This window comes from Budorcas taxicolor, chromosome 21 (assembly GCF_023091745.1).
Source record: "Budorcas taxicolor isolate Tak-1 chromosome 21, Takin1.1, whole genome shotgun sequence".
In the NCBI taxonomy this organism is placed as follows: domain Eukaryota; kingdom Metazoa; phylum Chordata; class Mammalia; order Artiodactyla; family Bovidae; genus Budorcas; species Budorcas taxicolor.
In genome coordinates this window covers 60,542,307-60,559,610 of record NC_068930.1, presented here as the reverse complement: position 1 = coordinate 60,559,610, position 17,304 = coordinate 60,542,307, and the positions used below count along the sequence as shown (strand labels likewise).

Sequence of the window (17,304 nt, the reverse complement as noted above, 5' to 3'; positions counted from 1 at the left end):
TAACAAAAGCAGATGAGAACAAAGATCAGAGGAACTCTTCAAGTTTGTTTGAAATCTAACTTGAATTTAATGCAATGAAATGAAGGGAAGGTCAGATTCATAGAGACAGAAAGTAGATTGGTAGTGCCCGGCGGGGAGGGGAAGTTATTTTTTAATGGGCATGGGGTTTCTGCTTAGGAAGAGGGAAAGCATTCTAAAGATGGTTGGTGGTGATTGTTACACAGCCATGTGAATGTACTTAGGACTACTGAACTGTACACTAATAAGTGATCAAAATAGTAAATGTTATATATATTTTACCACACCAAAAAAACAGAGGGAAGAGGTTTCATCGCATTAAAGTATCTGAATACTTTGAATATAACTTGCACTTAGTGCATGAATATGTAGGGAGGATATTTCATCTTGTTAAAGTGTCCAAACAGATAGAAACAGTTTTACTTTTATTCTTTCTGTTCAAAGCCATCAAGCCAATCTACAGGTAGAGTCATTGCAGGAACAGTTGAATGTGGTATCCAAGCAAAGGGATGAAACTGCGCTACAGCTTTCCATGTCTCAGGAACAAGTGAAGCAGTATGCGCTGTCACTCTCCAACCTCCAGATGGTCCTGGAGCACTTCCAGCAAGGTCAGTCGTATGGCCAGTCTTTCAGTGAAGAAAAGTCATTGTATGGTTGACTCTTGAACAATGCATGGATGCTGACCCCCTCCCCCGCAATTGAAAATCCACGTATAACTTGAGCCCCCCCAAACTTAACTCCACTTTTTTTTTTTTGGCTGCTGGGTGGCATTCAGGGATCTTAGTTCCCTGACCAGGGATTGAACCTGTGCCCCCTGCAGTGGAAGAGTGGAGTCCTAACACTGGACTGCCAGGGAATTCCCTAGCCCCCACACTTAACTCCTAATAGCCTGCTGTTGGCCAAAAGCGTTACTGATATCATAAATAGTCAGTTAACACATTTTTATATGTTGTGTATGCTATATGTATGCCATGAGAAGTCAATGGCACCCCACTCCAGTACTCTTGCCTGGCAAATCCCATGGACGGAGGAGCCTGGTAGGCTGCAGTCTGTGGGGTCGCTAGGAGTCAGACACGACTGAGCGACTTCACTTTCACTTTTCACTTTTATGCACTGGAGAAGGAAATGGCAACCCACTCCAGTGTTCTTGCCTGGAGGATCCCAGGGATGGCGGAGCCTGGTGGGCTGCTATCTATGGGGTCGCACAGAGTCGGACACAACTGAAGCAACTTAGCAGCAGCAGCAGCATACTGTATACTGTATTCTTACAATAAAGGAAGCTAGAGAAAAGAAAATGTTATCAAAAAAATCATAAGGAAGAGAGAATACATTTACTGTACTGTATTTATTGATACAATAAGTTTATGTTACCTGTTTACAAGATAAATTGTTTGTCTGTTAGTGCCTACATCAGTATTCTCTTGTGTGATAAGAGAAACACTGTAGATGTTATATATACTACTAACACTAGACATCAAAAATGAAATGTGTGAAAAAATTCATATTTATAGGTATAATGATTCATGATTGATAATGAAGAAGCAGTGTTATTGCTTTATGATAGCCTAGCTTTTACACTAATGAATGGTTATAAAGTTTTTATGGTATACAAGAATATGGTCATATTCATAATATAGTTCTGGAAACAGTGTTACGTTTAAACAAAACACTTGTGATGATAGCCTGATATGCAGTTTTTCCAGTTACAAAAGAGGGATACCTTATGGTGTTGCGATTCTTTGGAAGCAAAGTTATAGAACACTAAGAACACTAACACATTAAATTTATATTGATTATCACTCACCTTCTGCCTATGTTATGATAGACTTGTTGTTCAGTTGCTAAGTCATGTGTCTTTGTGACCCCATAGACTGCAGCACACGAGGCTTCCCTATCCTTTACTATGTCCTGGAGTTGATTCAAATTCATGTCCATTGAGTTGGTGATGCCATCCAACCATCTGATCCTCTGTCACCCCCTTCCCCTACCTTCAGTCTTTCCCAGCCTCAGGGTCTTTTCCAGTGAGTCAGCTATTTGCATCAGTGGCCAAAATATTGGAGCTTCAGCTTCAGCATCAGTCCTTCCAATGAATATTCAGGGTTCATTTCCTTTAGGATTGACTGCTTTGATTTCCTTGCTGTCCAAGGGACTCTCAGGAGTCTTCTCCAGCACCACAGTTCTAAAGCATCAATTCTTCGGCGTTCAACCTTCTTTATGGTCCTGCTCGCACATCCGTACGTGACTACTGGAAAAACCATAGCTTTGACTGTACGGTCCTTTGTCAGTTGGAGGTTGAATCCACTTTGAAGAGTTAATCATCAATAATTACTGTCCTTTGAAATATTGGTTAATTTGTTCTTAGCTGTTCATCTATACTTTAACTGCATTTTCTCATTTCGGTGGAAAGTACCTTTCTAGACACATAGTAGTAATAGGACCTGGTACTGTGAATGGTACCCTGATAACCAAATACACTTTTTCACATCTACTTCCCATCCTTAGGTTTACCCCCTTGAGATCATTCACCCATCCATTTGTTAGTTCATACATGCAGTAATTACTGAGAATGAATGAACTGCTAGTAGGGAGGAGGTGGTTAGAGGACGTGATGCTACTGAAGTAACAAAAGTCATAGTTTTGTGACTGAGCAAACCTTTCCATTTGTACATATGTACATATCAGGGTTACTCCTGTGGTTGAAATTTTGAATTTTAAATGTAAGAATTAAATGTAAGAGTTTTGAATTTTAAATGTACAAGATAGTGTGATAGTGGCTGAGGCCATAGAGAAAGCTTTGCTAAAGAGGAAATACTGATACTTGAATAGAGTTCTGAAGGGAAGGAAAGTTTGCAAGATCTGGAGAAAGATTTAAGCAGAGGAAACTGATCTCGTTAGACAGAGGATGAAATCATCCAGTGATGCTGGATGGCATCACTGACTTGATGCATGTGAGTCTGAGTGAACTCCTGGAGTTGGTGATGGACAGGGAGGCCTGGCATGCTGCGATTCATGGGGTCACAAAGAGTTGGACACAACTGAGCAACTGAACTGAACTGAACATCACTACTAAGGCATATATAATTTTCTTGTTGAGACATTTGAGCTATTAATGTTTTTGTTGTCTTATTAAAGTTTCAAGTGGTTTAAAATTATAATCTTATCACACAATTATAAAATGCTAACGTAACTTTTTTCTCCTCCTTAGAGGAAAAAGCTATGTATTCTGCTGAACTAGAAAAGCACAAACAGCTTGTTGCTGAATGGAAGAGAAAGGCAGAAAATCTGGAAGGAAAACTTGTGTCATTACAGGTCGGTTGGAATAATTTACTCTTGTGAATTTTATTGTTCACAAAACAATTACGTACAGTTTTTCTCTTGGAAATAATCTCCTGAACAATTAATTTAGTAAGTGTTGCTGGGACATAGCAGTGAACAGGATACTAAGAATTTCCCTCCTGTGACTTATAGTTTAGAATAGACATAGCAAATATGAGACTTCCATTTTTAGCACAGGTGGGCATCTTAGAGATCATTTAAAAAAATAATGTATAATTTTGACTTTATAATTTTCCCTTTTCAACAAAATATATTGGGTACTTTATTTCACATGGATTAAAATAATGTATATTATCCCATTAGATTTTTTTCTTTTGCAGACTAATTCTTTAAAATATTTTTCTCTTTATTATTATTGCTATACATAAAAAATTATATATAAGAAGTAAAATGAACCCTTATATTGAAAAGATATTTCCTTTAATGGTTTGAAATTTTCCCTAAATGTTGAGTGACTGCAAAACCGTATTTACTCATCACTTTTCTCAACTTGAGTTTTATTACCCAGATGTCATGTTATCTCCCAGAAGGTGATCAGCATAGAGGGTTGCAAATTCATCTGAAATTTTCACATAGATAGTACTGCAGTCTAGGCTTTCTTACTATAAACGTACTCAGATAATATCTAGCATCTTATTTTCATTAAAATGTTCTAGTGTTAGGGCTTTTCTGGTGGCTCAGATTGGTAGAGAATCTGCCTGCAGTGCAGGAGGCCTGGGTTTCTTCCCTGGGTTGGGAAGATCCCCTGATGGAGGAAAATGCCTACCCACTCCAGTGTTCTTGCTTGGAAAATCCCATGGACAGAGGACCCTGGTGGGCTACAATCCATAGGGTTGCAAAGAGTCGGACATGACTGTAGTGACTTAGCACACACACTAGGTTTTTTTCTTTATAAACTTACTCTAGTATCTTATTTTCATTAAAATGTTGTTCTAGTATTAAATAACTTCTATTTGAGTCATGTTTCATGATCATGTCTTTGAGATTGGGGATAACATTAATTTAGAGGACTGTGCAAAACAATATTTAGATAATATAGGAATAGCAATACAGCGAATACTCACATACGCACCATCTTGAACAAGAAATAGAATGTCACCCACTGAAGTTCCGTAAGCATCCCTCCACATCTCCTCTCCTTAGCACCTTTTATGCTTTTTATCCCCTTGTTTTCCTTTATGGTTTTATTGAATATATCGGTGTCTTTTTATAATACATTGTTTGGGTATATTATAAAATATTTTTTAACTGTATAAATGGAATTCTAAACTGTACATAAATTGAATTCTTCTGAGACTTTTTTTTTTTTGCTTGGTGTTATTTTCATAAATTTCAGTCATATTACTATGTTAGAAGGTTCATTATTTTCACTGCTGTATTCATTGCATGAATATATAATTTATTTACCCATTTTATTGATAAAGGACATTTACATTATCTGCTATACAAACAATGTGGTTATGAATTTCCTTGTGTATATCTCAACTCATTGGAAAAGACCCTGATGCTGGGAAAGATTGAGGGCAGGACGAGAAGGGACGACAGAGGATGAGATGGTTGGATGATGTCACTGACTCAGTGGACATGAGCTTGAGCAAATCCAGGAGATAGTGAAGGACAGGAAAGCGTGGCATGCTGCAGTTCATGGGGTCACAAAGAGTTGGACACACATGCAAAAAAAATGAAAAGAGTCGAACACAACTTAGTGACTGAACAGCAGTATTGTCTGGTGCACATATATAAGAGTTTCAGCTGTGTATCTTGATTGGAACTGCTGGGTCATGGGATATATATGGGCAATTTCAACTTTACTAGGTTTGGTGGCAAATTGTTTTCTAAAGCATTTGTGATGATTTTCTCCTGCCAGTAGTACTATGTGTTCTTGTTCTATTAATACATCTCTGGCAACACTACCATTACCAGAATTTTTAAAGTTTTCGCCAGCATGGTTGGTTGTTGTTTGCTAAGTCGTATCTGACTCTTGGTGACCCCATGGACTGCAGCTTGCCAGGCTTCCCTGTCCTTCAGTGTCTCCTGGACTTGCTCAAACTCATGTCCGTTGAGTTGGTGATATCATCTAACCATCTCATCCTCCTGCCCTCAATCTTTCCCAGCTTCTTCGTTACAGAAGGGAATGGCAAACTACTCCAGTATTCTTGCCTGGAGAACCCCATGAGCAGTATGAACAAGCAATGTGGTTGTTGAGAAGGGCTGTCTATCTTGGGGTTTTAATTTGCATTTCTAGTAGTGAGGTCTAGCATCTTTTAAAATGTTTATTTACCATTGGTGTTTACTTTCTGATCAGCTCATTAACACATTAAAAATTTATTTCATCTGATGCTTTTAATTGTTTTTCAGTGGGTCCAAAACATCTAGTCTGCTACTGTTATAAGTCCAGATCTTCTTTTTAAACTGACTTTACTTTTAAAAATTTTAAATGTAATATATATTTAGAAAAACAACAAATCAGAAGAAACCAAGAGGGAATTGGTAAAGATAAAATTTGAAATTAATGAAATAAAACCCCCCAAAATGGTAAAATGAGTAGTGGAATCTAAACATTAATTTTCAAAAAACTTTTAGTATAGTTTTAGGCTGTAATAATTTCTTTAAAAATTATATTTTCTTAACTATAAATGCTGTGAGGTTAACAAATTCATTTGAAAGTTTAAATTTATGCTAAATTTAATCTTGTAGATTTCAAATGTTAGGTTTTTTAATTTAAAATTTTTTGTTTCAGCCTCTCTGTGTATCAGTCAAGGTTCAGCCTGAGAAGCAGAACCAGTAGGATGTGTATGTGTGTGCATATGTGTATGTGTGCACACATGCATATACATACACATATACATTGATGTATATACTATATACGGATTAACACGTATGAGATTTATTACATGAAATTGGTGATATGATTGTGGGGTCTGGCTAAACAAGTTGGAAATTCGCAGGTTTGATAGTATGGAAAGATCACATCATAGGCAGGCTGGAACTCACAGGTATGGGCGCAAAGCTGTTGTCCCCAGGTGGTCAAGAATGTAAATCACAAACAGGATGAACTGAAGTGGGCATGGGCTGAAGCTGCTGTCCGCAGATAGAATTTGCTTCTCTTTTATAGAGAAAACCCAGTTCTAGTTTCAAGACATTTCAACTGGTTCAGTCAGGCCCACCCTGATTATTCACGATAATATGCCTTCCTTAAATTCAGCTGATTAGGAGCGTTTATTACTTTTACAGAATATCTTCATAGCAACATCTACATTACATTTGGATAACTGGGGACTAGCCTATCCAAGATGATACCACAAACAAAAAAGCTATCACACCCTGATTCAAGATGATGAAACTGTGATCTCACATTTTTGTGGTTGAATCCTTTAGAATAACCAAGAAAATTGTGTAAAAGAACAATAGGGAGGAGGGACTTCCCTACTAAATGTCAAAATAGAGCCATAAATCAATACCATATTGACTAGATTAGTAGAACAGAAGGAGAATCCAGAAATGGAGCCCAAGTTACATTTGAGAATTTAAAACTAAATCCTAAACTACTTTTAATTTAATGGGGAAAATGGAGTAGATTTAACTAATAAACAGTGTTGGCACAACTGGCTATTTATACTGAAGAAAATAAAATTGGACCCTATCTTACACTATATACAAAAGTAAATTCCAATTGCATTCAAGCAAGATCTCGTAACTGTGAGGGGTGCTGGAAGTCTGGAGCTGTTCTTGGCTGTTACAGTGACTGGGTGGATCCTCCGGCAAGTGGGTAGGGGCCAGGAATATCAAAAGCACCTCCACTGAGAAATACTATTTTAAAAAGGTTGTTGTTCAGTCGCAAATTTGTGTCTGACTGTTTGCCACCCCATGGACAGGCAGCACACCAGGCTTCCCTGTCCTTCACTATCTCCCAGTTTGCTCACACTCATGTCCATTGAGGTAGCAATGCCATCCAACCATCTCATCCTCTGTCATTTATATCTTTAACTTTTATATTTTAAAAATATAAATGTTAAAAAAGAAGAATATTTAGCAAGAAAAACTAGAAGACCACATGTGTAGTCCAGAGGCAGGGAGGAGCCTAAACTCAACTAAAACTCAAGAAGCAAAGTAGGGCATGTTTGACTATGTTTGTAACGCTGATGACAGAGTGTTCATATCTGCTATACAAGGTGCTCTTACAAACTAGCTTATAAGAGAAGGACTTCTCAATGGAAAAATGGGCAAGGTGTGTGAAGATTTTTACATGAGGGTAGTTCCAGCTGTCTATAAACATGAAAAAATGCTCAAATCCACTGGTTTGTAGTTAGAGAAATAAAAAAGTAATAAAGAAACATCACTTTTATACCCATCAGACTTGCAAAATTAAAAACATTTGTTGCTATATTTCTTGACTTTTTAATCTTTTTCATAGTTTTTTTCTCTTATTATTGTCACCTTAAAAATTTTTGTCACCCAGTAGTCTTTTAATAGCATTCTCTCTCCTTTATATATGTATATAATTCCTCTGAAAGAGACATTATGATGTTGTGAAATGTAGGTTTTATCTTTCATACTTACCAATATCAAATGAACTTGCCCAAGGTCAGAGAAATACAGCTTCATCAGCTGAAAGGGATTGATTGACTTTAAGCTGTCTTCCAGCTCTATAGTTTGTGAAGTAGTTTTTGCATGCTGCTTTTTAATGAACTTTTCTTCCTCAGGAACGTTTGGATGAAGCAAATGCTGCATTAGATTCAGCATCAAGACTTACAGAACAGTTAGATTTAAAGGAAGAACAAATTGAAGAACTTAAGAAACAAAGTAGGTTTTTTCCTTGTTCTTTTTTCCTGCAATACCAGTGTTGAATCAAGTGTGGTTTCCTGCCATGCATTGGTACAGTCGAGTGAGAACAACTTCTGTTAGAATGTGACTTCCATTCCTGTCCCCCATGATCAGTTTACTTTGATTTGAATACGGCTCCTAGTGAAACCAGAGTCGTAAGTTGGCCCTGGCTATCTACTAGTTAGTTCTTCTGAATATTGAGGCTGTTCAGTTGTGCTTTCTGCCACCTTGTTGACCATCCAAGGGATAGATTTGACTGAGTCAGCTTGTCCCAGTGTGACGTTTCCCTGTTTAATCCATGTTCATCCTGCCTAAAGCTGTCTGATATGTTAAAGGATGCAGTGTTCTTAAGTAAAAGAGTAACTTTTTGTGGAATGAATGTCTGCCTATAACTAGCGTGTTATGATTATAGATGATGCTTTACATGTAGGCACTCATGTATTTTTTGATGCTTGTAAATTATCTCATAGGCCCTGTCGATTTCCTAGGGTGAGTCCTGCTTTTAGGATTATCAGTTGGGCCTCAGATAACCAGGTGATTCATAGTGCTTTGTTAACTCTAACTGCTGACAGAGATGGCATGTCCTCATTTAATCTCTGATATAATGGTCCCCAGGAAGTTGAAGCTACTCTATGGCTGCATTTAGTAGGTAATGATTAAAGATTATCAGAAGGGTGATGAGAACCTAGAAATGTATCAGCTTCAGGGAATGGGTTAGGAGCAGTAGTACCAAGGCATGTAATTAAGATTAAGAAGCACCTCTTAACATGAGATAGAAATAGGCAAAATAGGAGATGGCACAGCAGAAACACTGTCAGACAACAGAAAATGGTGACTTGGACATTAAGGAGGCAAGCAGACAAATCACTGAACTGTGGATACCAAAGGACAGGCCAGATAGGTTGGCCAAAAACAGGCAGGAGACAGGAGATGAGAGATGGTTAGAAATAAAAAAAAATACTAAGATGGAGAATGTGAAGTCGTATCCTTAAGGTCACTAATCTGAGGCAGATGAGTACCCAACTAAAAGTCCTCTGTTTACTTTGTAAGATTTGGCCAGCCATGGAACTCTCAATGTAATTGAGGGGCTGGAAATGGATAAGGAAACAGTTATATATTGGGTCTACATGGGCATTTTATATAAATGTACTGTATTCTTTAGTCTTCTCATATTTTATTTACCCTTCACAAGAAACTAAAGTAGGTGGTATTAGTTACAGTTTATAAGTTAAAGACACTGAGATTTAAACTCTAATCTTTTATCCTTGACCAAAGTTCATGATCTTTCCATGTTGCTCTATTTCTTGTCAGGAAAACAGTTGTTTATAGGCTAACTTGTATTTTGTTCTGTATATATCTCCTTTGACGATAGGATGTATCTTCTGAGTTGTACCCTAAATATTGAAATGGTTGCCCTTACCCAGAGGCAGTGTTTATTTGGAAAACAGTCTAGTTAGGTTGAAGGCCAGTGTAACTACAGCTTTACCTGGAAGACATATGGCAACCTGGAGGAGACACACTGAGCAGTCAAGGGATTAGCCAAAGAATTGGTATCTTCAGGTAGGGCTAGACTAATATAGGTAAAAAGGCAGTATTCTGAACCAACTTCTTGGTCGGTGACACCTCAATTGTATGTCATGCTACTGGAATATTTAAGTTCACCTCCCCTTTTAGACAACTATGCGTGTTTTTCCCAGTAGATGATAAGATAAAAAAATAAACACTGTGACTTATTGTAGTTACTAAATATTTTCACAGTCCCTACACTACTTAGTAATTTGTTCAGGCACCCATTTAAATCCTCAGTAGTAGAATATTTTTAGATTTTGATTGTAAGTGACAAGGCTTAGGTGGCCTAGGTCCCTATTCATGTAAAAAGTTAAGTAATATTCATTGTAAATACATAGAACTCTGGACTCATTTTATGAAGTTAATATTAACCACAAAAAAAGCTCTAATTATGCTTATACAACTGGTATTTGAAAGGACAGGCAAGAGGCCAGTGTTGCACAGACAGGAAGGGGAGGGGGGATAAAGGGACGGTTAGTTCTGTTATGTCTTTAAGTCATTCTTGTCATTTAAGCTCTTCTTAACAGTCTGTTTTCTTTTATTACCTGAGTGCTTAATATTACTTTTAGATGTCTAAACACAAATGTGATTTTATTTTCTCAAAGCTGCATTTTTGATTTGATAATATAAATAAAACTTTGATTGGCTTGGTTGTTGCAAAAGAATCATTGTATATTTTCTTTCATAGATCATTAAGTACTTTAAATGTTGATTGATGTTGTAATACTGTACGTTATTTTTAACGCAAAACTTGGCCAGACAGCAAAAATATTTGCCAGGAGAAACAGTTTTGAAAAAGACAGATTGGCTTTTGTTGCAAGAAAGTACATAGAGACTTGAATCGTAGAGGCAAAGTATTCTTTTATTTCTAAGCATCTGTGGACTGTCGATGATTAGTTGATATGCGGTTTCAACATTTAAACAATATTAGGAAACTCATTTTAGAAAGCAGTATTTTATTTGAAATGCTTATGTCATTGCTACCAGAGATGAGATGATTCAGTCTGGTCAAACGTATGAAAAGGGAGCTATTGCTTATAACACCAGTATTAAAACAGTAGACTGTTGATGATTTCGGTCACTTAGAGTAGATAATTGTTACTGTTGTGTATGTGCAATTGTGGTTGTGAGTCCCGAGTATTTACAGGCTTTGTGTGAAAAGTATGAAGATGCCTTAATCAGGTGTTAAATACTTAATGCGAACCAACTGCTTGGCTTCATGTTAGATGCTGTGTGAGATACTAGCTAGGAGCGCCACCACCCACCCACCCCCCGCCCCGCCCCGCTTTTCTCTTTTTTATAGGAACTTAGTTAAGGAGGTAACACCTGGCCTAGATACACACCATAGGTTCATAGTTTCAGACAGTGGTGCGCAGCTCTGGCCAGAGAGTGCACATGTAGTTCTCCAGGAATCCCATTAAGGGTTAGGGACATTCCATGGAGAAAAGAAGCCTGAGTAGGCAGAGCTCTAAACTAGTAGTAAGATTTTACTCCCAAAATATAAGTTCTTTGTCTTCTCCCCCTCACCCCCCAGCCCCACACACTATGAGAAAGTAACAATGAAAAACCCTCAGATCCTGTAGGTGCTATAATTTAATAGGTAATGTTGGCTGGTAGAAGAATTGCTCCTTTCTTTCCTTTTAGAAATTATTCTTTCAGCATTTTTTCTGTAAGTGTTCTTTTTCAGTGTAGGTCCAAAGACTTATTTCACATGTCATCCTAGATTTTTTTGATTTTTTTCAAACTTAAGGCATTAGTCCTCTGTGAAGCAGGTAGGACAGTGTCTTTCATGAACTATTCTGAGTTGATCAGAGTTCAGAATTTCTGTGGGATTGTCATTCATGGGAGAATGTACACCTATGGAAACCTAGACTACAGCTGAACCACTGAAAGATGTGTTATACTGCTATGTTCATGGACAAATTTAACGTTTTCTTTCTTTTGCTTATTCTCTGTCGTCATCCTGGAGATGAATTCCTGCTTAAAGTGAAAATGGTTGGATAAAATTGAAATAGGAAGCACAAAAGAATTACTGTTTTGATACCTATTATTCAAAAGGGTGGTAAATTTTATGGTACACCAAGAAAAATAAGTTTTCATAAGCAATGCAAGTTTAGATTCCAGCGCCAGGGAAGTCTTTCAGTCTGTGTGCCAGTTTTATAGCCATATCTTAAAGGGCCCCATCACTGATTTTTTTTTTTTAAGGTTTTGTTACTGCTTTTTAAAAAATCTTCTATGAGTTGAGAATGGAAAATTTCCTTAGAGTGTTTTTTTAAAGAAAATCTAGAAGAATGTATAAAATGAGCCCCAGTAAACCAACTGTAATATGAAGCATAAAAACATTTTAAAACTACAAATATAAAACGTTTAAACTGTTTTTCATGGAGCCACCTTTATGGTGCTGGAAGGTGGATTTTTTATTTTAAATAAAGACATTCCGTTTTCCAGGACATGATTTATACAAGAAAACATATAATGTCCTGTTGAACATAGGCCAGATACATTCCCAGACGCTTTGTTACCCAAACCTTTTGAGGGATTTCTTTATAGATGTTTTTGGCAGAAGTTGTGATTTTAGAGGAAACATATAAGAAATACCAGATGCAGTTTTCTGAGTTGCCATAAATAGTTAAAAAATTGTGATGATATAAACAGCTGGGTGTACTAGAAAATGTCAAAATTTTTAATTAAGAAAAAAGCTTATGTCAATTAGGTAAATAATTAGGCCCTTTTCAACATAATGGTTTTATTTCTTTTTAATTTTTAATGGTTATATTTTTTAAATGTATGTTTTATTCTTCTAAGTATAAAGGGAAAAGCAAATTATGTAACTTTGAGAATTTTTGACTTAATGTGTTTTGTGTCTTTTTCTTCACATAGATGAGTAATTCATAAGATAAATCATTTATTCTTTTTGTTCTATGTTACATTCTCAGATAGTCTCCCTTCCCAGAGAAAAAGCAGTCATTCTTTTATTTGTCAGAGTCATTGTTTTCTGCTGTGTACCAAGCACTGAAGTAAGTGCTCAAGATACAAAGACAGGGGACAAGAGTTCCACCTTCAGGAGGATAGTCACATACTTGCAACAGGCTATTGAAAAAGGAAGACAATCTATTCTGCCTCATGATGGTGCTGTGGAAGGGTAGAAAAGGCTAGTGAAAGGTATACTTGCCCTCTCTTGAACGGCAAATACGTCCAGTGAAGCAGGCAGAGAGCTGGGAAGGAACATTCTAGACAGAGGGAGGAATTCATATGAAACAGCATCAGATCTGGAAGCTGGCTGAGGATCTAGTGGACTCTGTGTGTGTGTGTGCTGCACTGGTGTGGAGTGTGGAGAAGGCGGAGGTGGGAGTAAGCTGTCGGATCATGAGCACAAGTTTTAAACTGGGGCTAAATTATACTATAATTTAGTATAGTATAGCAAATAGGACTAAGTAGAGACAGGGGAATTGGAGAGCTTCTTATAGGGGGCAACAAATTCTCTTCATCCAACCGCTGCCATGCAGGAGAGTGGGTCCAGGGTTGCTAAATCTTCAGATCTTTCAGAAGACACCAGAAATGTAGACTTTGATGTGACATGTAATTTAAGTTAAAAAAGAAAAACCCTGTGGGCTGAACAAACATTTCTTTGTATCAGATTTAGTCCATGCTGATTTCCAACAGCTTTCAGAAATGGGTCACGGTTTAGTCTATAGCTTAGGAAGCCATTTGTCATTAATATAAATCAGTAGATATTAGTATACAGTGATGATGATATTCAGTAAGTGGCAAAATTATAATTATGACTTTACTGGTTATTGACCCAATTGAGGCCCTTTCTTTTGCAATATGACAGGTCTGTGTCATATTTAAAATTTTTAATTTTTAAATTTAAAAATTAAATCTATAACTTGATTCACAATATTCAGTCTTTTTAAAAAATTGTTAGTTTGTTTTGCTATGGAAGAATGCAGTACAAATTATCTGAATTTTAATTTAAATGTTTGAGAGAGGAAGGTGGAGAGGGAAAACAAATTTGATCTGGTTATATTAAAAATATTTACATAAAGTCTCTTTCTTATACACATAGTAATTCTAACTTAACTCTACAAATAATCCAGTAGACTTCAACATTGATAATTGAGCTTAATCAGATTCCAGTCTATTAAAACTCAAGCTAATGAGGATATACTGTATTCATAAAATTTTTTTTGTGAGTTCTTTGCTAGGAAATGGAGTTTCAAAAATTACTTTTCATTCTGCAACTAATAATTATAATTATGGAACAAGAAAGCGTTCACCATATACTCTAGACCTTAAAATTCTGTTGAAATGGTTGAAAAGAATTGAGTTATAAGGCAAAACAATTGGTAATATGTCTTCAAATGTAAAGAAATACAAGGTGCCTTTATATTTAAAAAATATAATTTGCTGTTATAGTGAAAGTGATCTTGTATAAGTTGAAATTCTGTTAATAAGACCATCAAATTTTTAGCTTTTGCTTTGATGATATTTAATTGACCAAAGAGGCTAAATCTCCTTATATTAGATTTAATATATCAGATTTAAATTTATTTTTTAGGCAGCCAGTGCAAGTAAGACACCAGACCCAGCTTATTTACTGACATATCTGTGTATTGTGCTTAGTTGCTCAGTCATGTCTGACTCTTTGCAACCCCATGGACTGTAGCCCGCCAAGCTCCTCTGTCCATGGGGATTCTCCAGGCAAGAGTACCGAAGTGGGTTTCCATGCCCTCCTCCAGGGGATCTTCCCAACCCAGGGATCAAACCCAGGTCTCCCACATTGCAGGCGGATTCTTTACCATCTGAGCCACCAGGGAAGCCCCAGAATACTGGACTGGGTGGTCTGTTCCTTCACCAGGGGATCTTCCTGACCCAGGAATCAAACCAGGGTCTCCTGCATTGCCGGTGGGTTCTGTACCAGCTGAGCTTCCAGAGAAGCCCCAAATAACTAAATACTTGTAAGTATGAACTCCGTACATATTATACATGAATCTTGCTGGAGTGTTAGTCAGAGGTTAGCTTTCTGACGCCCCTTTGTTTCAGTTTTTAAGATTCTGTTTCCCATTTTAAGTTGAATTTGTCAGGGATAAAAAACACTAGTGAAATTGTGTAGTGGGCCCGTGTGCTACTTGTGAGCTTAACTCCTCCAGGAGTCACCCCAGAGTTGTTTCAGCCCGTCTTAAGAGTCTTGGATTCTGCCTTTGGCAATCAAAGACTACTGTGGCTGCCCAGGTCACTGAATGGCCAGCTCTTATGTGCAACCCTCAGAGAAGCAAGTATTTTAATTAATGAGTGGGTTTCCCATGGGACCACTGCACCATATGAGGACGAGGCCTCCACCACGCCCGTACATTTGTCTCCTGAGAACCGTAACCGGCAAGGAGCAGTCTTGTTCCTTTTTTTCTGGAGCAAAGCTCTCTCGTATGTTCTCCTCCCTTCTATCCCGGCAAATCTATATCAATAGACATACCTATAATAACATCATATTTCTAATGTTCTTTTCTTCCTTGTGTCGACTTCTTTGCCTTAGTTTGTAAAGATGGCCAGGCGAAATGGAAGAAAAGTTATCAATGTTAACCAAAGTGATACATGTTATTGATAATAGGCAGAGTTGAAAGATGGTATTTTAAGAAATCGTATGAATGAGTTCTAGTACTTTATACAGCACTTTACTATTTAGAAAAGTCATGTTTAATCACTCAGTAGGTTCTCTCAAAATTTCTTGAGATAAGCAAGCTCATTTTACAAAATACATAGTGAAGTCTGGCACTGGTGACAGGACCGTGATTCATATTTCAGGTCTTGTGACAGGAGCACGGTTTCATGCAGGTCTTCTGACTCTCAATTCCTGCTCCAGCCACCTTTCTTTTCTCAGTGAGTGTAAATTAGTCGTGCAGTTGTGTCTGTCTCTTTGTGACCTCATGGACTGTAGCGTGCCAGGCTCCTCCATCCATGGAATTCTCTAGGCAAGAATACTAAGAGTTGGTTGCCATTCCCTTCTCCAGGGGATCTTCCCAACCCAGGAATCGAACCCAGGTCTTGCACATTGCAGGCAGATTCTTTACTGTATTAACCATTGGGGAAACCCTTTCTTGGTCAGGTGGCTGTTAAATAAACTTGAGTCTTGTCCAAGGGAGCTTAGTCATAAAATAGCCAGTGACTTTGTAAGGAGTGTGACCTAATTTTACAATGCTTTCTAAAGACAGTATTATAGTACAGTGTTGCTAACTGCAAATAAAATGGAAAATTGTGATGTACTGATTTGTTGTAGTCACTCGCGTTTTATGTTTACTTTTGATTTTAAATCAGGTGATGAAGACCCTGGCACCATCTCTCAGTATTACAGAGAAGAGGCTCTGATATGGTTTTAGGATGTCAGATATTCAGAGTAACTTTTAACCTAAACCAGACGAATCCCAGTTACTTTGTTGCTCGACTTTAACGTGTACCCTGTCCCTGCCCTTTTTTCCCCTTCTAATTTCCAAAGGATTATTTTGGCATGTTTTTAGGTTATTTCACAGGGATATTGTATTTGGCTAGATACTCACTTCTGAATAACTGTATTTTGCCTGCCCATATAAATACAATTCTGATTTCAAATTGTGGTTTGAATTAGTATGCAGTTTTTGTGGAGAAGTATTGAGAATCTGATGGGAGGAGAATAGGTATGCCTGGAGAAAAGAGCAAATCTGTAGGGACCTTTGAAGTCAGTATTTGACTTTCTTTTCTAAGTCTTTGCTAGTTAATACCACCATTCCAACCCTTCCCCCCAAAGTCCAAGGTTGTTTTCTAGACTCAAGTATCAGTGTCCACTTAAACTGCTACTTGAAGCTAAAATAGCCCTCTGTATGTTTTTGAGGATAGTCACACTGTCAGTTCTCTTTCTCATTAGCTCAGGACTAGCTTATACTCTGCTAATGAAATTTTTAAGAAATTTGTACCCTCTTATTTTGGCTTTAAGAATGTTTTGAGGACTCCCCAGGTGGTGCTAGTGGTAAAGAACCCACCTGCCATTGCAGGAGACAGAAGAGATGTGATCCAGTCGCTTGGTCAGGAAGATCCCCTGGAGGAGGGCATGGCAGCTCCCTCCTGTATTGTCGCCTGGAGAATCCCATGGACAGAGGAACCTAGCAGGGCATGAGGTCACAAAGAATCAGACGTGACTGAAGTGACTTAGCACACGTGCACGCGAGGATGTTTTGCTTGTATCTTTCAGAACACAGAGCTTTCAATAAGAATTTTACCAATATTAACTAATTTTCATCAAGAAAATATTTACTACTTGAACTTTATTAAGATGGATTTCTTGATCAATTTTTCATAGAGCAAAGTTTAATTTTTCTAATTTGTTTTACTAAAGTCATTTTTATCAGAAGCAAGGTTGTGAATTTTACTCTGAAGATGTCTAGTTATTCAGTTTTCAGTTCAGTTCAGTCGCTCAGTCATGTACGACTCTTTGCGACCCAATGGACTGCAGTAGGCCAGGCCTTCCTGTCCATCACCAACTCCCAGAGTTTACATAGACTCATGTCCATTGAGTTGGTGATGCCATCC

General features: G+C 37.5%; 1 protein-coding gene across 1 annotated transcript in view; it reads left to right on the top strand.

Annotated features, from left to right (window-relative positions):
- The window catches only part of TRIP11 (thyroid hormone receptor interactor 11), a 65,164-nt gene that overhangs the window by 39,172 nt on the left and 8,688 nt on the right, over nucleotides 1-17,304 (top strand). Inside the window, exons 14-16 of the mRNA XM_052659841.1 lie at nucleotides 463-626; nucleotides 3,224-3,327; nucleotides 8,058-8,157. Of these exons, the coding sequence (XP_052515801.1) occupies nucleotides 463-626; nucleotides 3,224-3,327; nucleotides 8,058-8,157 (368 nt within the window). The remainder of the gene's footprint in view (nucleotides 1-462; nucleotides 627-3,223; nucleotides 3,328-8,057; nucleotides 8,158-17,304) is intronic.